This window comes from Muntiacus reevesi, chromosome 2 (genome assembly GCF_963930625.1).
Source record: "Muntiacus reevesi chromosome 2, mMunRee1.1, whole genome shotgun sequence".
NCBI lineage: Eukaryota > Metazoa > Chordata > Mammalia > Artiodactyla > Cervidae > Muntiacus > Muntiacus reevesi.
In genome coordinates this window covers 83,820,495-83,841,238 of record NC_089250.1, presented here as the reverse complement: position 1 = coordinate 83,841,238, position 20,744 = coordinate 83,820,495, and the positions used below count along the sequence as shown (strand labels likewise).

General features: G+C 37.1%; 1 protein-coding gene across 1 annotated transcript in view; it reads left to right on the top strand.

The window, feature by feature from the left end:
- Positions 1–20,744, top strand: part of RYR2 (ryanodine receptor 2) — an 813,831-nt gene that overhangs the window by 606,054 nt on the left and 187,033 nt on the right. Inside the window, exons 55-58 of the mRNA XM_065922240.1 lie at positions 6,092–6,181; positions 6,944–7,081; positions 14,866–14,943; positions 16,291–16,366. Of these exons, the coding sequence (XP_065778312.1) occupies positions 6,092–6,181; positions 6,944–7,081; positions 14,866–14,943; positions 16,291–16,366 (382 nt within the window). The remainder of the gene's footprint in view (positions 1–6,091; positions 6,182–6,943; positions 7,082–14,865; positions 14,944–16,290; positions 16,367–20,744) is intronic.

Below are 20,744 nucleotides of genomic sequence, written 5' to 3'. Positions count from 1 at the left end.
CCTTTGGAGTGGGAGCCCTGACTCTAAGACCCTAGACTACCAGAGAAGTAGCCCTCAGTCAGTTCAGTTCAGTCTCTCAGTCGTGTCCAATCTTTGCAACCCCATGAATCGCAGCATGCCAGGCCTCCCTGTCCATCACCAACTCCTGGAGTTTACTCAAACTCATGTCTATCGAGTCGATGATGCCATCCAGCCATCTCATCCTCTGCTGCTGCTGCTAAGTCGCTTCAGTCGTGTCTGACTCTGTGCGACTCCACAGACGGGAACCTCCCGGGCTCTGCCATCCCTGGGATTCTCCAGGCAAGGACACTGGAGTGGGTTGCCATTTCCTTTTCTGGTGCATGAAAGTGAAAAGTGAAAGTGAAGTTGCTCAGTCGTGTCTGACTCTTTGCGACCCCATGGACTCTACGGAATATCAAATCGTGAGAACTCACACAAAGAAAACCACTTGAATAAAAGACCTGGCATCACCCAACCACCAGTAGCACCCTGTGCAGGACACCTCATCTAAACAACAAACAAAACTAAAGCACAAACCCAACCATCAGCAGACAGGATTACCCCCTCACTCAGCCTTGCCCATCAGTGGAAAAACAAACAAAATATCAGCACCCATCTCACCCTAAGTGGCTCACACAAACCACTGGACCAGGCTTAGGAGGGCAGAAACAAAAAGGAAGAAAGAATTCAGCCTTGAAGCCTGGGAAAAGGAGACCTCAAACACAATATGTTAAAATAATCAAAAGGCAGAGAAATACTACACAAATTAAGAAACAAACTAGAAATACAGAAGTCCAAATAAACAAAGAGGAAATAGGTAAACTCCCTGAAAAAGAATTCAGAATAATGATAGTAAAAATGATCAAAAACTTTGAAAACAAAATGGAGAAAATGCAAGAATCAATTAACAAATACCTGGAATAATTAAAAAATAAACATACAGAGACAAATAACACAATTACTGAAATTAAAAATACTTTGTAAGGAATCAGTAGCAGAATATCTGAAGCACAAGAATGAATCAGTGAGCTAGAAGATAAAATGGTGGAAATAACTTCTGAATAGCAGAATAAAGTAAAAAGAATGAAAAGAACTGAGGACAGTTTCAGAGACTTCTGGGACTGTATCAAATGCACCAATATTTGAATTATAGGGATCCCAGAAGAAGAAGAGAAAAAGAAACGGTATGAGGAAATTTTTGAAGAGATTATAGTTGAAAATTTCCCTAACATGGAAAAGGAAATAGTCAAATCAAGTCCAAGAGGCACAAAGAGTCCTATACAGGATAAACACAAGGAGAAACACGCCAAGAGACATGCTAATCAAACTAACAAAGACTAAACACAAAGAAAGAACATTAAAAGCAGCAAGGGAGAAGCAACAAGTAACGTACAAGGGAAACCCCATACTCTTAACAGCTGATCTTTCAGCAGAAACTCTGCAGGCCAGAAGGGAATGGCAGGATGTATTTAAAGTACTGAAAGGGAAAAGTCTACAGTCAAAATTACAGTACCTGGCAAGGATCTCATTCAAAATTGATGGAGGAATAAAAAGCTTTTCAGACAAGCAAAAGTTAGGAGAATTCAGTACCACCAAACCAGCTTTACAACAAATGTTAAAGGGACTTATATAGTCAAGAAACACAAGAGAATTTAAAAGATCTACAAAATCAACCCCAAACAATTAAGAAAATGGCAATAGGAACATGTATATCAATAATTACTTCAAATGTAAATGGACTAAATGTTCCAACCAAAAGACACAGACTGGCTGAATAGATACAAAATCAAGACCCATATATATGCTGTCTACAAGAAACCCACTTCAGACCTAAAGACACATGTACTGAAAGTGAGAGGATGGAAAAATATATTCCATGAAAATGTGAAGCAAAAGAAAGCTGGAGTATCAACCCTCCTATCAGACAAAATAGACCTTAAAATAAAGAAGATTATAAGAGATAAGGAAGGACACTACATAATGATCAAGGGATCAGTCCAAGAGGAAGACATAACAATTGTAAATATCTATGTACCCAACATAGGAGCACCTCAATACATAAGGCAAATACTAACAGACATAAAAGGAGAAATTGACAGTAACACAATAATAGTAGGAGACATTAATACCCCACTCACACCAATGGACGGAGCATCAAAACAGAAAATTAATAAGGAAACACAAGTCTTAAATGATACATTAGATGAGATGGATCTCATTGATATCTTCAGGACATTCCATCCAAATGCAGAAGAATACACCTTCTTCTCAAGTGCACATAGAACATTTTCCAGGATTAACCACATCTTGGGTCACAAATCAAACCTCAGTAAATTTAAAAAAATTGAAGTTGTATCAAGCATCTTCTCCGACCACGACACTAGTGACACTAGTCTCACGCTAGTGAGACTAGATATCAATTATAAGAAAAAAATGTAAGAAACACAAACAACATGTTTCTAAATAACCAACATGTTACTGAAGAAATCAAAAGGGAAATCAAAAAACTTCTAGAAACAAATGACAATGAAAACACAACTCAAAACCATGGGATCCTGGAAAAGCAGTTCTAAGAGGGAGGTTTATAGCAGTACAATCCTACCTCAAGAAACAAGAAAAGCGTCAAATGGACAGCCTAAGTTTACACCTAAAACAACTGGAAAAAGAAGAACAAAAAAGCCCCCAAAATTAGTAGAAGGAAAGAAATCATAAAGATCAGAAATAAATGAAAAAGAAATGAAAGTATACTAAAGATTAATAAAACTAAAAGCTGGTTCTTTGAGAAGAACCAAAGAAGAAGCCTTGTCCAGACTCATCTAGAAAAGAAGAGAGAAGAAATCAAATCAACAAAATTAGAAATGAAAAAGAGGTTGTAACAGACAATGCAGAAATACAAAGGATTTTAAGAGACTATTATGAACAACTATATGGCAATAAAATGGATAACCTGGGAGAAATGGATAGATTCTTAGGAATGGTCAGTCTTCAAGGACTGAACCAGGAATAAATAGAAATTATGAACAACCCAATTATAAGCACTGAAATGGAAGCTGTGATCAAAAATCTCCCAAAAAAACAAAAGCCCAGGACCAGATGGCTTCACAGGAGAATTCTATCTAACATGTAGAGAAGAGCTAATGCTTATTCTTTTAAAACTCTTTCAGAAAATTACAGGGGAAGTAACACTTCCAAACTCGTTCTACAAGGCCACAATCACTCTGATACCAAAACCAGACAAAGAAACCACAAAAAAAGAAAACTACAGGTCAATATCACTGATGAACATAGATGCAAAAATCCTCAACAAAATTTTTGCAAACAGAATTCAGCAACACATCAAAAAGCTCATACACCATGATCAAGTTGGGTTTATTCCAGGGATGCAAAGATTCTTTAATATATGCAAATCAGTCAGTGTGATATTACCATATTAACAAATTGAAATATAAAAACCATATGATCTCAATAGACACAGAAAAAAGCCTTTGACAAAATTCAGCACCCATTTATAATGAAAACACCCATTTATGATGAAAAATGGGCATAGAAGGAACCTACCTCAACATAGTAAAGGCCATATATGACAAGCCTACATCTAGCATTATTCTCAATGGTGAAAAACTGAAAGCATTCCCTGTAAGATAGGAACAAGACAAGAGTGTCCACTTTCACCACTATTATAAAACATAGGTCTGGAAGTCCTAGCTACAGCAATCAGAGAAGAAAAATGAAAGAAATCTAGATCAGAAAAGAAATCTATATACTAACACTGAAAAATCAGAAGGAACAATTAAGGAGTCAATCCCATTCAACATTGCAACAAAAAGAGTTGAATATCTAGGAATAAACTTATGTAAGGAGACAAAAGAACTGTACACAGAAAATTATAAGACACTGATGAAAGAAATCATAAATGACATAAACAGATGGAGAGATATTCCATGTTCCTGTGTAGGAAAAATAAATACTGTGAAAATGACTATACTACCAAATGCACTGTACAGATTCAGTGCAATCCCTATCAAATTACCAATGGCATTTTTCATTGAACTAGAACAAAAAATTTCACAATTCACATGGAAACACAGAAGACCCCGATAGCCAAAGCAGTCTTGAGAAAGAAGAATGAAGCTGGAAGAATCAACTTTCCTGACTGCTGATTATACTACAAAGCTACAGTCATCAAGACAATATGGTACTGGCACAAAACCAGAAATATAGACCAATGGAACAAGATAGAAAGTCCAGAAATAGGCCTGTGCACCTATGGGTACCTTATTTTGGACAAAAGAGGCAAGAATATACAATGGGGCAAAGACCGCCTCTTCAATAAATGGTACTGGGAAAACTGGACAGCTACATGTGAATGAATGAAGTTAGAACACTTCCTAACATCATACACAAAAATAAACTCAGTAAGACAAATTCAGTAAGACATAGTGACTCTGCATCCAGAAATCTTTTAAGGAAACTTTACCTTTTATGTGTAATTTTACATTACAAAAAGATCTTGAAAATTTTTAATCAGAATGTAGTAATTATTTACATCTTCTAGTCTTCAGTTGCATTTCTTATCACTAAGTAGATCTTCAGTTCCCTTAGCAGGGCAAAATGGCATGTTTTATTTGCATTGTCAATAGAAGATGAGCGACTTGAATGAGATAACTAAGTAGTCCCAATGTGTAACATAAGTCCTACGTACTTTTATGAGATTTTTCTAGAGGAACTATCATGCACAGTTGTCACTTTTCAGTTGAGCCTAGTAAAACTTGAGAGAAGATGGTTAAAATAGGTTTGTCAGAGAAATTAAGTTGAGATGATGCAGGAATCTAGAATGAGGATATGCTGCTTTGCTGAAAGGAAAATCAAACAGCAAAGGTTTCAAAAGATGCTTGTGTTATGTGTCAGTTCAGTATTACCCAGTTTCAATCCTTGCCCTGGCCAACCAGTCCTTTCCTTCCTCTAAGAATCCCCATTTTTGTTTTGTTAAGCATGTGACTTTTTCTTTGTTCAGTAATTTAACCACGTTAGTAGGTAAGTCCAGAGAAGGCAATGGCAACCCCCTCCAGTGTTCTTGCCTGGAAAATCCCATGGGCGGAGGAGCCTGGTAGGCTGCAGTCCATGGAGTCACTAAGAGTCGGACACAACTGAGCAGCTTCACTTTCACTTTTCACTTTCATGCATTGGAGAAGGAAACGGCAACCCACTCCAGTGTTCTTGCCTGGAGAATCCCAGGGGTGGGGGAGCCTGGTGGGCTGCCATCTATGGGGTCGCACAGAGTCAGACACAACTGAGGCGACTTAGCAGCAGCAGCAGTAGGTAAGTCAGTAAGATTGAAGTATCTGCCCTATTTAAAGACTGTCTTAGGTACCAAGCTGTCAGGGGTGGTGATGGAGAGGAAGTTTACAGGAAAGTGGTCCTGAACTGTTTCAGCCTAATTACTCAGATTCCATAGACATACGTGATATGATACAGGGAAACAGTGAAGTGTGCCAAATTATATGGGCAAAAGCATGTGGGACAAATGTGTTGTGAGGTCATTGAACATAGGAGTAGCAAAACAAATAGCATTATTTAGGGAGGCTTCCAAATTAAACAGCTGCTTCAGATTAAAATGAGTGTCTCACATACATGTGTCACAGGTTGAGGTCCTTAGTTAAACCTGATAAGCTAAAATGAATATCACATTGGCTGTGCAGCCTATAGCTTCCTCCTAGGGGAAGGCGATTGACATAATCACAGATCTGTCTAAGGAAGGCTGGATGCTTTTCATCTCTGCAGAAATAAAATGTGTTCTAGGAAATTCTGTGGTGGTCCAGTTGTTACGACTCTCTACTTTCCCTGTAGAGGCTGCAGGGAAACAAACAAACAAAAAATTGGTCTGAGAAACAAACAGACAAAAAATTGTTCCCAGTGATTACTCAAAATAATATTGACTAGGACAAAAATCTTTATATTGACTTATACTGGACAAAAGTTCAAACCTTAATGCTTATCTTGGTTGATTTTACATTTATCAAGTACATACTTAAACACATGCACAACCACACTCTAAAATTAATGCATGTAAAACAATTTTGATTTTTTTTAGTTGGCAAATGGATGGATTTATGGAGAAATATATTCAGACTCATCTAAAGTTCAACCATTAATGAAGCCATATAAACTGTTATCTGAAAAGGTGACTTCTTTTTTAAGTTTACATAGTTTTAATTTGGGGGTGGAAGTTTTTGCTATGTGAATTTGTTATTAAAATGTCTTCTTTATGCATACTATTTTTACCTTTTCTCATAGGTCTCCTTTTTACAGTTTTTTGTCTTGTCTTTTTCTTCATAATCCCATTTTCTTTCAGTATTTTACTGGTTATTCTCCTTTCTATGTAATATTTTTCTGCTTTTTAAAAAGTTTTTATTCCTCTTCTATATTTTTAAGAACTTTAGAAAATATTCTTATCAATCTAAAGGGTCTTTTGTAAGTTATAATGAAGTAATATATATTAATATTTTTATTATTTATGTTTTCATGTATTTTACTTCTTTGGGGGGAAAGTATCTTGACAAATGAACTGTAAAGGATTTTCTGGCTCTCTGCTTATAGAATAAGTTACTTCTCTGTTTATTCAGATTGTAGAAAAGCCGTCAAGCACGTGTCATGTAATCTGGAACTTTTTCCTAATAGTGTTTCTGCTTTCTAGGGAAACTAAAGACAATTAACCTCATGTTATTATAAGCCAGGATCCTTCTTAGCAGCATTAGTCAAACTAGATTTCAGCTCACACTCTGCTCTTCAGAATTTTTACTTTCCTCTTTTATTTTTAAATAAAAAGTGCTAATCAAAAATGTTTAGGTGAAGGTAGAATATTTCAGAAGAAAGCATTAATTATTTTAAACTTTTATTTAGGTTCCTCATATGCCATCTTTTTCTCTTTTTTTTTTCTTACTAGGAAAAAGAAATTTATCGCTGGCCAATTAAAGAATCTTTAAAAACTATGCTGGCTTGGGGATGGAGAATTGAAAGGACACGGGAGGGAGACAGCATGGCCCTTTATAACCGTACCCGTCGTATTTCTCAGACAAGTCAGGTAAATATCACAGTGATGTTTATATCATTTTAAAATAATTTGAGTATTTCATTTAATTATTGTGTTTTCTGCAGCAACTAGTTTGAAAATTCTGAAGACTAATACAAAGTTTAGAAAGTCTACTTTTTCTTTAAGTAAGCTTAGGCCTTAGAGTTTATCTGTCAGATTGTACTTCTGACTGTATATAAAGGAGTACCTGATGATAAAGTCTTAAAGGTATATTAATAAATGTGTTCCTTACCTACAATTAGGTTGTTTATAGAGGTTTTGTCTCCTTGCCAATAAGAACTGCAGATTGGTTCTTAGGGGCTAGTGGAGTGGTCAGATAGTAGTGATTTGGACCTAAAACTTCCATGGATGTACTTGCAAAGGGAAGATATACAACTGGACAGGCAGAGCAGGAGTGAAAGAGCACGCTGTTAGTGGGCCAAGTCAAGAAGTCACTCAGCTCAGCAGAGCGTGGCCATGGGGCTTCTGTGCTCAAGAGGGCACAGTAAGCACAGCCTCCACCTTGAGAACCTTTGCTGTTGTTCAGTTGCTGAGCTGTGTCCGACTCTTTGCAGTCCCATGGACTGCACCATACCAGGCTTCCTTGTCCTTCACTATATCCCACAGTTTTCTCAAAGTCATGTCCATCGAGTCAGTGATGCCATCCAACCATCTTATCCTCTGTCTCCCACTTCTTCTCCTGCCCTCAATCTTTCCCAGCATCAGGGTCTTTTTCAGTGAGTCAGCTCTTTGCCTCAGGTGGCCAAAGTATTGGAGTTTCAACTTCAGCATCAGTCCTTCCAGTGAATATTCTGGGCTGATTTCCTTGTTGTCCAGGGGACTCTCAAGAGTCTTCTCCAGCACCACAGTTTGAAAGCATCAATTCTTTGGTGCTCAACCTTCTTTATGGTCCAACTCTCACATCCATACATGACTGCTGGAAAAACCATAGCTTTGATTATATGAACCTTTGTTGGCAAAATACCAAACATTTTGCCTTCTTGCATTTCTTTTTCTTTGGAATGGTTTTGGTCACTGCCTCCTGTCCATTGTTATGAACCTCCATCCATAGTTCTTCAGGTGCTCTGTCTATCAGATATAATCCTTTGAATCTATTTGTCACTTCTACTGTATAATCATAAGGGATTTGATTTAGGTGATATCTGAATGGCCTGAGTGAACTTCCCTACTTTCTTCAATTTAAGTCTGAATTTTTTAATAAGGATCTCATGATATGAGCCACAGTCAGCTCCAGGTCTTATTTTTGTTGACTATATAGAGCTTCTCCATCTTCTGCAAAGAATTTAATCAATCTTACTTTGGTATTGGCCATCTAGTGATGTCCATGTGTAGAGTTGTCTCTTTGTTGTTGGAAGAGAACCTAGCCTTGACCAGATACCAGCTGGCTCTTTGATTTCTCCTAGGAGCTAAACCTACCATTGTCCCTTTCAAACTGTTTGGGTCACTATATTTGGTTTAGCCAAAATATTATGTTTTTTGTTGCCATTTATATTGATAACATTTTTGAAAGCAGAAAATGAAGACACTCAAAGCATGTGTTTCACATGCTTCACATTTGAAATATACTGTTAAACAGATTTAAGTTTTGATTTGGGCCTACTCTGCTCAGCCACTCAGTCATGTTCAACTCTTTGTGGCCTCATGGAATGTAGCCCAACAGACTGCTCTCCCCATGCAGTTTTCCAGGCAAGAGTACTGGAGTGGGGTGCCATTTCCAGCTCTAGGGGATCTTCCTGACCCAGGGATCAAACCTGGGTCTCTTGTGTCTCCTGCATCGGCAGGCAGATTCTTCACAACTAGCACCATCTGGTAGCCCAGGTGCATATTTTATATAAAATTCTCCTAAGTATCATGAACATAGAAGTTCATAAAAGCATATATCATGATTGCACATATTTCTAACTAAATTCCATTTTGTTTTAATCTGTTTAAACAAATATTGAGCACAAACTGAGTCCTGGGCCATAGGAATATAAAGATAAGAAGATCTGATTCTGTTCCAAAAGACTCACAGTTTGGTGTTAGAGACAATCAGGTTAAACCTACTCCAATGATAAGATTTGGGCTAGTGGTACATACAAGCTACTCAGAGTGCAGAAAATATAATTATCTGGGGTTTTTTTCCCCCTCTAAATTGTATAGGAAATAAGGATATTATTACATAATGGAAGTGATGTGAAGTTTTGCCAGGAAACATAGATTCTGCCCCACTCTTGGTAGCAAAATTTATGGGCTCTAATTTAAAGCTGGGTGTGTTGAATGAGAGCATGCGCTTTGAAATAATAATGGCCCCAATTCTATGAGCCAGTACTAAAGAGTAGAAATGGTAGAAGGCAGATAAGAAAAAAGACCTGCCTCTTAGCCAGAAAAAACTGGGCCTACATAGCATGCTGAAGCACAGCCCAGAGAAGGCCGGGAGGGGCTGCAGCAGTGTGAGGGGTACCCCATTCTCTCGCTGCTGCCTTTGCCGGATGTTTTCTCACCATTGCTGTTAGAGCGGGTAGAGCTGACGGCTAAGTAGCCTCTTCCTGTCTTGTCTCTAGAATATTTCAAGACTATCAGCAAAGGAAGAGAAGCAAAGGGTCATCCTATGGTTTTAGCCATGCTCCCCTGAAGATTAAAGTAACTGATGGGTTGCATACTTTTGCAAGCACCCCTGAAAAACAAAGCAAAACAAAACAGTAACTGACGATGAAACATAACAAGCTCCAAAATGGTTCTAGATCATGTCAGATATAGTCTTACCCCAGATTTAAGAAACTGATTCTGAAACATTGAAAGTCATCACAGACTCTGTAAATTATAAAGTATAAACTATAACCAGTCAATCATCAGAAAAGGATTACCTTTTTCTTTAACCCCAGGAAAATTAATTGTTTTGCTGAATTAAAGTAAACTTTTCTCAAGAGTGCTAAAAAATGTTATGTTGTGTTTATTTCCTTTCTTCCTTACTTCCCCCTTAGCTCGTAATGTAGTTTTCAGTGCCCGATAAACCCTCAATAAATAGGATTTTATATGATAGCCACATAACCATCACTTAAGTCTTACTGATTTTCAGTGACATGTGTGATATATGACATATATTGTTAAACCCCCTGTTCATTCAAAAATATTAGGAGGTGCCTGTGCTAGATGTATGGATTAAGAGGGACAGCCGTAGAGGTAGACTTCAATCCTGGGACCTCCACTCTGTAGAAATAAACTGCTGGGCACATTACTTAATCTGTTTACCTCAGTAGATGGTAACTCATGATTACCATTATTATTTATATATTTTAATGCCAGGAAGCATTTTTTCAAAGGTAAATAAAAGAGCTTGTTTGTATTTGTGTTACTTTGACTTTTAGTAGTTTAAAGAAAAGAATATTTCTATAAGTGTCAGAAACAGAAAGCAGCAAATGCTGAAAATATATTTATAATCCTTGTCATTATTTTCACCCTAACATTATTTAAACATGATCCAATATAACTTGAAATGTTAAAATGGATTATCATTTCTTAATTACTAACCTTACAGTATTATCATCTTTTTCAGTTATCATCTTGCCAAACTTCTTAATGTCTTTCTTCTCTCCAGTATTGATTTCCCATGTGATTATAAAGATATTTTCTATTATGTAATAGGTACACTCTTGAATAAACTAAGGAACACTTTTGATTTCATCACTTTATATTAAGGACTATACCTGGATGAATTGAGATCACTTGTTGACATGATTCTGAGCCGGTATTCTTCATTTCCTTCCGCTGGGACTCAGTACTCTGTCTGCAAGGCAGAAGTGGCCTGTATTTAACTCAGCAAGATCTGGGTTTGAAGTCCTGGCTCGCCGTGGAGCAGATAGCTTTTTATGAGCCTGGGCACACTGCTTAACCTTCCTATGCAGCAGTGTTCTCCTTTTACAGATAAAACAGCAAAGAAAGAGCATCTAATTTAAAAGGTTATTGTAAGGATCGCATTGTAATGCTTACAAATCACGAATGTGGTGAGCATATATTGCAGTCAACATTGGACCTCATTATGATCATTGTAAGCATGATTTCAGGAAACTTACTACTCAACTAGAGTTTTATAATTTGCATATTAAGATAATATATGGGCATAGACAAAGCCAATAACTTGACAGGATATAGAATAGAGTATATACCTATATGTAGAATCTATCAATAAAATATGGCACAAATCAACTTATCTATGAAACAGAAACAGACATGCAGACGTAGAGAATAGACTTGTAGTTGCCAAGGGGAAGGACTTCGAGTTTGCATTAACAAATGCAAACTGTTATATACAGACAGGATGGATAAACAGCACAGTCCTACTGTACGGCACGGGGAACCATATTCAGTATCCTGGGATAAGCTATAATGGAAAAGAATGTGAACAAAGAATATACATAAATGTGTGTGTGTGTGTGACTGAATTACTGCTGTACAGCAAAAGTTAGTACAACTATGTAAATCAACTGTACTTTAATAAAATAAAAAAGAATGAGTGTAAAAATGCTGATAGAATTAGAAGTGGGGAGATCTGAGGTGCTAAACTGGTGAATTTTGACTTGATAGTCACTCACGTCAGCAGAAAAGGAGGACATTTCTGGCAATTTAAGGTGTATTCCACAGGTTCTTAATAGTCATTTTTTTACCCCCAATTTTATTTTCTTGCATCTAGTTTTTATTACGCATGTAGAATATACATTATTTAAACAAATTCTAAAAATAAGCTTCTATCCTAAGAAGGAGAAGAGGATGAGTGAAATTTGTTACCTCAGTTCAGTTCAGTTCAGTTGCTCAGTCATATTCAACTCTTTGTGACCCCATGGACTGCAGCACGCCAGGCCTCCCTGTCCATCACCAACCCCTGGAGTTTATTCAAACTCGCATCCATTGAGTCGGTGATGGGACTCAATCTCTTCTCTGTCGTCCCCTTCTCCGCCGGCCTTCAATCTTTCCCAGCATCAGGGTCTTTTCAAGTGAGTCAGTTCTTTGCATCAGGTGGCCAAGGTATTGGAGTTTCAGCTTCAGCGTCAGTCCCTCCAATGAATATTCAGGACTGATTTCCTTTAGGATGAACTGTTTTGATCTACTTGCTGTGCAAGGGACTCTCAAGAGTCTTCTACAACACCACAATTCAAAAGCGTCAATTCTTTGGCACTCAGCTTTCTTTACAGTCCAACTCTCACATCCATACATGACTATTGGAAAAACCATAGCTTTGACTAGACAGACCTTTGTTGGCAAAGTAATGTCTCTGCATTTTAATATTCTGTTTAGGTTGGTCATAACTTTTCTTCCAAGGAGCAAGCATCTTTTAACTTCATGACTGCAGTCATCATCTGCAGTGATTTTGGTGCTCCCAAAAATAAAGTCTGTCACTGTTTCCATTGTTTCCCCATCTATTTGCCATGAAGTGATGGGACTGGATGCCATGATCTTAGTTTCTGAATGTTAAGTTTTAAGCTGACGTTTTCACTCTCCTCTTTCACTTTCATCAAGAGGCTCTTTAGTTCCTTGCTTTCTGCCGTAAGGGCGGTGTCATCTGCATATCTGAGGTTATTGATGTCTCTCCCGGCAATCTTGATTCCAGCTTGTGCTTTGTTACCTATCTTGAACTAAAATACAGGCTAGGACAGAGGAATGATTCATTCATTCTCTCAGTAGATATTTCCTGAGCACCTGCTTTGTTCCATGCACTGTCCTAAGCTTTTCAGGTAGTTCCCTGAACAAAATAGACAAACATCTCTGCTCTCATGGATTTTCCTGCTTATGGGGAAAGTAAAGAACAGATTTAAGTAAATTACATATTATATCACACTATGATCAATATTATGGAAAGAGAAACCAGCGTGGAAAGTCAGATTGTGAGTGCAGAGGAGGGAGCTGAATAACCTGTGGGGATGAGTTGCAATTTTATATGGTGTTATCAGAATAGATTTCATGGAGAAGATAAATTGAATAGAGCTAAGAGAGGTAGACATATCCAGGGGAAAAATGTGACAAGTTGTGCACATGCTCTGAGGTGTGGGAGTAGCCTGAAGTTTGTGAGAAAAAACAAGGAATGCAGTAAGGTTGGAGCTAGGGACTAACAACAAGATGAGAGGAGAGGTCTCAGGAGTCGAATCAGGAAGGACATTGGGGGCTGTTTTAAGATATTTGAGAAGTGCTTTAGAATTAGATATAATTAACTTAAAACCTTGATTCTTCTGTTTACTATTTACATGATAGTGGTTAAAATTATTTACTTTGAATCACTTTCTTTCTCATTTTAAAATGGCAAGTAGCAATATCTCCTTTTCAGAGTTGTTCTAAAACTTGAATGAGATAGTCTACATGCTTTACATACAACCATTCACATGGTGGTTGTTATTATTATTGCTAAGAAGACTAGAGTAAATTAAATTCTGAATGGGTATGTATTCCAGGTAACTTGAGAGTATAGAAGAAATTTGCCAGTCTTCTGATTTCTGCATATATAAAGAGGAGAAACAGGTGATGAAAACTTTTAAAAGAATCTCTCTCTGAATAAAGAGATGTCTACTTGCATTCTTTAAGTCAGTCTCAATAATTCAATGTAAAACCAAAAGGATATACATTTCAGTTATATAAGCAACATGGTCTAAGAGGATATTAAATACTGAGAATTTTATTTTAGGAACAAATAAAGTTATCGACATCAGCTCTATTTTATTCATTTATTCAACAAAAGTTGCAGAGAGTCTAATACCTTTTTATTAGTTGTAAGACATGTGATTGCTATATCTCAATATCTGTGAGATTGACAATCATTTTATAATCCTAAATTTGATGAAAGATGGCCTGTGCCAGACTCTGGGAATACTAAGACAAATATGATTTAGCCCAGGCCTGCAGATTTTTACTGTGCTGTGGAAAGGCTTATAACTCAGGGAATAACACAATAAATATTTTGGAAGTATATTTCTGACAACAGAGTAGAGAAGGAATCAGAGAAGGAGATAGAAGGCTGAAAGAAACTCCTTAGGAAGAGGTTGTATATATTCCACAAAACAAAACAAAAACATTAAATATCTAAGTTAGATCAAAGACAGTGGATATGGATATGGAGGTTGTATACCAGAGATGTTTTTTGTGGTAGAAGAGATAGAATTTTGTGACTGATCCATAATAGCAATTGAGGAGGAATAATCAGAGGTGGTTGCCATGGGTCTGGACTGGGCTACCAGGCTGGGTATGGTATGTGAAATGAGGTTAGTACTGGGCAGGGTTGTAGCAAGGAGCAGATAATGCTTTTGATTTTAGATTTTGTGTTAGGCACAATTTTGGTTTCCAAAGAAGATCCCCAGTCACCATTCCTCTTTGGAATGGTTGCTTTCCTGGGGCTTTGCTGTTTGACCTATAAAGACATTTATAAATACTGACCTGTGATTAGCTAGCATTTGTGTGAGGAGAAGTAAATTTCACTATAGCCGATAAGAATTTGTAAGAAACTCAAGAAATCAATTATCCTTTGACTTGGGTAATATTTCAGAATTGTGTGCATCCTGAGCATTAACTTTCTGGATTGGCAGACCCTAAGATATTGGGATGTATTATTCAACCAGAAATAATTGTCAGACACCCATATATAATTTAATCTGCTAGATAACGTCTGCAAAATCAGCTTGTTTAGCTACTAGCCTGTTTTATCTGAGGAGATGGTACATTTGAGAATTTGCTTGCCTTAATGTTTTCAAAGTGCCTCTTAAATCTCTCTCCACTGGGTTTTCTCATGAGCTGTTATTTTTTTGTGCATTATCTAGGTTTCTGTAGATGCCGCCCATGGGTATAGCCCACGAGCCATTGACATGAGCAATGTTACACTATCCAGAGATCTGCATGTAAGTATTTTTTAAAATACTCTTCAAATTTCATTTTTAAAAAGTATACATGGATTTCCTGCATTATTTTACAGCATGAATTATTGAATGTACTGATCATAGAGAAGGTCCATGGAATTTATTGATAATGTACCCTAAGCTTTTAATGCTATAAAAGTTGATACGACTTTTCAGGGTGTTTCCTCCAAATAATATATTTTCTTTAAAGATCATATCTATTTTTAAAAACCCTAATATAATTAAATAATTATATAATTATATAGAAGAAGAAGAAACTAAATCAGTAATTTATAATGCTCTACTCAAATATCACTTTAATTACTCATGAAAGAATATGTGTTATAAGTCAGGGGTCTCCATCCTGTGGGATATAATGCCTAATGATCTGAGGTGGAGCTGATATAATAATAATAGAAATAAAGTGCACAGTAAATGTATTGAGTTTAAATCATCCTGAACCCCCTGCAGTCTATAGAAAAATTTCTTCCATGAAATCAGTCCCTGGTGCCAAAAGGTTGGAGACCACTGTTATAAGTTGTTTATTTAACCAAACTGACAACATTTTGCTTGCTCCTGTCATAGTTCTCTTTTGTCAATAAGGAGCCTACTGTGAAATGCCTGATTTGAGTGAAAAGATAAAATTTGTTACCATGGGACATAAGTTGACAGGTCAATATAATGATCACACAGTGATATTGGCATTGTTAGTATCATTCCAAGAGAAGTAAGTATACAAAGATAAAAATCTAAAGATTAGATTAGGCTTGCCTTTTGTCATTTTCTAGTATGAATATGTTAAAATGACATAGTAAGCTTGTCTTAAGTGAAAGGAATTTTAGAGGCAATCTTGTCAAAGGCCACAGAAAAAGTTAATGAGGCTCCAAGATCTGTCACCTAGATTGGCACAGACATTTATTCCGTCTGTTCCTTGGATGTTCCCTGCATTCAGTGTTTATTCAGTAAGTTTTAATCATGTTGTAAAGCTTTAGAAACTGAAATAAGAACTTGTAAACAGACATATTTTTAAAGTCCATAGCTAGTTTGAAGTTTCATTATTAAATTAATAAAACACGTGTCTTTAAATGTTTCAAGGAACAATGACCTTTCCCATCAAATCATCTCTGGCTATTTACTACTTTATAATTTCACAGATCATTAGAAACCTTTGAAATTTCAGATTATAAACAAGAAATTCTAAATAATTTTCTTTTAGATGTATTTTAGCACTAACACACTACAATTTATTCATTTAAAACATGTTTGATATTACATATTGGAAACCAAAATTATATTTTTCTAGTATCCTTTTAAAGTATAACTTAGTTGCAAAATTTTTGTTTGTTTAAGGCTATGGCAGAAATGATGGCTGAAAACTACCATAATATATGGGCAAAGAAAAAGAAACTGGAACTGGAGGCCAAAGGTAATATTTTTTAAACTCCTTATTAAAAAATGACCAGAGGTTGAGTCCTTGAATGTACAATAAGGATAAAGTAGTCTTTTTGGCACAAGAGTTTGTTATACCCTTTAGATTATTAGAATGGTTCAAATATGGTTATAATAGATTCAAGGTGGAAATGCTATTTTCTGATTTCCTTATTGCTAGTATATAGTTCCTCATGTCTCAGAATTTTGATGGCGTATCAAATGGTCTCTCTTGCCCATTTTAGCCTGTCGATATCTATATTTCTCATCCTTTTAATTAATTAGACCTCCTTCAATGACTTCCACCCCCAGACTAAATATTTCTCTCATTTCATTGTTTCTCCTATCCTCGGCCTCCTTAGTTTGTTCAGTCCAGTTGTGTACTGTCTCTTACATGCTTTTGCTTGCCCTTTCCTGCTGTTTTTGTTGAATACTAAAATGACCTAATATTCCCTTAGTCATTTCTCAGATCTTTTCTTAATTTATTAAGAAAATTATATTTCTGAAAATAAATATGTAATATTTGCATAAATATTTTGTTCAGTTACGTGCATCTTGTACTGATCATCTCTTTCATTGTTATTTATTCAACATTAGATTATACACACATTTTATGTTTGTGTGTGTTCTCTTTAATAATCTTCTATGTGGGTTTCTTTTCCCCAGTGAAAATATAATTCAAGCTCAGGGCTGTAACTTTTATGATTTTTGTCATCCTTATTGTATAGCACTGGACACCAGGAAGCTCTATTTCTTACTTATTGATATAGGTAAAAATATGGAGGAAGATCATTTTGAAGGATGAGAATATTTCATAATGAAAGGAATAGGTTTCCTTGGAGGATAGTACCAGGCACTTAGCACTGGGAAACAGAATCACACAAATTAGAATTGATCATAGGAATGAACAGAGAATTCCATATACCAAAATTGCCTCTTCCAGAATTTGGCTTAGTGCTAGGCCTGTTTTTCTAGAAACATTGTATAAATGTTTGTAAAATGAATGATCAGCTCTTTGGTTGACTGGTAGATGTATGAATAGATAGAAGGATGGATGGAGAGCAGAGTCACAGAGTCACAGTATTTTCACTTAGTAAAGTTCTTGTAGGGGCATTGTCCACATAACTAGTTAACAAAGTTACTATTTGTTCCATGAGCAAATTACATGAAAAATTCAGTTATTCTTTTCTAAGTACGTTTCAATCACTATGGTTTGGTTATGATTAAAAGTAATTAATTAGACCATATGTAAAATAGATAGCGGGGCTTCCCTTGTGGCTCAGCTGGTAAAGAATCTGCCCTCAGTATGGGAGACTGGGGTTCAGTCCCTGAGTTGGGAATATCCCTTGGAGAAGGGAAAGGCTACCCACTCCAGTATTCTGTCCTGGAGAATTCCATGGATTATGTATATAACCCATGACGTCACAAAGAGTCGGACATGACTGAGCAACTTTCACTTCACTTCACTTCAAAATAGATAGCTAGTGAGAAGGTGCTGTATACTGCTGGGAGCTTAGCTCTTGGTGTCCTGTGATTATCTAGAGTGGTGGGATGGGAGGGTAAGAGGCAGGTCCAAGAGGGAGAGTATGTGTGTATATATACATTTGTGTGTATACACACACACACAGATGATTCACTTCATTATACAGCAGAAACGAATATAACATTGTAAAGCAACTATACGCCAATTAAAATAAAAAGTAATAAGCAGCTATCTCAGTACTCCCTTCTAAGTTAGTGCATTGCAAAGTCATCATTATCCTTTAATTTCTGAGCCAGCCATTAAATGCCCTAACATCAGTGTTTTCTTTGAAGGACATCACTTGTAAATGAGACATCCATACCTCTGCATCCAGCTTGTCTTGATTCAGATTTGTACTGTGTGGAAAGATGAACATAGTTACAGGAAAGGCTAAAAGATGAGGTGGCAAAATTAGTCTTCTTCCTCCTTTCAAAGGAGACAGTGAGTTTTCTGGCACTAAGACAGCAGACTAGTAGGACAGGTGTTGAGATGCAGAGCCCTGGATCTTGGCATTTAAGTATTGAGGCTGATGGGAGGGAGAAGTGAGTCTTGGAGCCAGTGAGGCTTGAGACTGTGGACAGTTTTAGGGCAGAAACTCCAGGTGACTTTTCTCCACTTTGTGTCTCTCCTGGAGAAAGCCAGCTCACGTCTTGACAACTCTGCTTCCGTTTTCAAGATCGGGGTGGAAGCGTACAAGGGGCCTGTCACCTGCATGTAGCTCTTGGGGAGGGCGTGGTGGGGTGTATGTGTGTTTATCATCCCTACGTCTATGTACACAAGACGAATCCACTTTAGATAAATCTGGAGAAAGCTTCCTCTTCTGCTCTCCCAGGTTATTTGTTCCTTAGTGCCTTCCCAACCTGATTCAAGAATCTGACAGAGTTGGGGAAATCAGGCAGTTTAAGGAGTATATCTTGAATAAAGTAGTGAAAGTCCAAGAAATTTTATCTGTGCTCCCCAATTAGTGAAAAATGGAAACAGCTAGCATTCCTTGTTATTCTTTGCTTCCTACTGCCACATATTGTGGGCTCTGATGATCTGTCATGAAGCCAAGAAAAGCAGAGGTATCAAGCAGTTTTGACCCTTTAGCAAGAATGAATGCGCTTGGCCTGTGCTGTGTGTTTGAGACAGAGTCCTGGAAAGTACTACACATTTATTCACCTCTCAAGTGTAGCTAGTTTCTTTATTTCCCTTCCATACAGTATATTTTATAAATGGGCCAGATCGGGGTAGTCCACTGCCTTTAGCTAGTGGCACAGCAAAGGACATAATTTCAAGTCTGCTGGCTGACTTTAAAGTATCTGCCCTATCTAAGGCCAAAGGTTCTTTGTGTCCTTGGTGGTGGTTTAGTTGCTAAGCTGTGTTGGACTCTTGGGACCCCATGGACTGTAGCCCACCAGGCTCCTCTTTCCATGGGATTCTCCAGGCGAGAATACTGGAGTGGGTTGCCATTTCCCTCTCCAGGGGATCTTTCCGATCCAGGGATTGTACCCCAGTCTCCTGCATTGCAGGCAGATTCTTTACCAACCGAGCTGCAAGGGAAGCCCTTTGTGTCCTTAGGATTTTTAAAGTTTAAGCTTTTTTCTCTTTCTCCCTGTCTCTGTCTCTCTCTTTCTCTTTCCCCCTCCCCCCCACCTCCCTTGCCTCTCTACCTTTCCCAAAATGATCTGTTACTGTCTGATCCCTGAATCATTGGGGATTACAAATTAAGTTGTCAGTTTCCCTAGGAATAAAGAACTGCATGCAAAAATAGGTCATAACTGCAGGATGATTAAATTAAATATTTGCTTTATAAATTTTTTCATAAAATATGCTAGAAGTCAGATTTGTTCTCAGCGGGCTTAGTAATTTATTTCATATCCTTCTTGCTGGTCACAGAATGTTTATTAGTATTATCATATGACAGTTGTAGTCTGTTGACAGTTAGAATTGTATCAGACTGTAAAATAACTGACGGCTTCTTAATCTGCTTCATGTCAGTGTAGTAGCGCCTGACTGCCCCTTGCATTTGCGATCACATAGTGTCCCCTAATGGTCAGAAGGTTCATTTCGTGATTACATTTCTGTAGATGGCACTCAATCCAAGCAAGCTCTAGGAGAGCATGGCATATTCTCCTTTGTCCTTTTGTTTGCTTATTTCTTTTTTGAGGGCCGATTCAACATTTATGATTGCTCTGGAACTCCTGACTTAACCCCATTGGACACATTTCACAGGCTTTATGTTTCCTTGTAATTTTAACAAAACAGTCATTTCAGTTATTTTTATTCTGGAGTTCCTTAGCAGTTATATTTCAAGAAATTTCAACATCCCACATAAAATATATTCCTTTATGTGTTTTGTAAACTTTTAATCTGGGACATACCAAGCTATTCTTTTTGCTGCTACTTAAACAGTGCTCCTTGTACCAGATCTTTACATCTGGTTACGATCTTTTGAGATTTTTATGATTTTTGCAAACGTTTTTACAGAATTTATAATTTTATAAATGGTTTTCTCTTGGTCAGGTTTTTAAAATTTAAATGCTTCCCAGAATTTTTAAATCTAAAAGAATGCTTTTTGTATTTCTTATCAGAAGAGATATCCTAGAAACTTAGATTCTTGCCAGAATTCTAAGTCAATCAATTACATATGCTACTTTTATTAGGTAATTAACAGCAATCAGCTTGTACCTTTACAATCTGAGTTTTGTGTGTTTATAAATATGTGACTGCAAAGTAAGCTCCCTGTGGCTCAGTGGCAGACTCTGCCTGCGATGCAGAAGACCCAGGTGTGATCCCTAGACCAGGAAGATCCCCTGAAGAAGAAAATGGCAATCCACTCCAGTATTCTTGCCTGGAGAATTCCATGGACAGT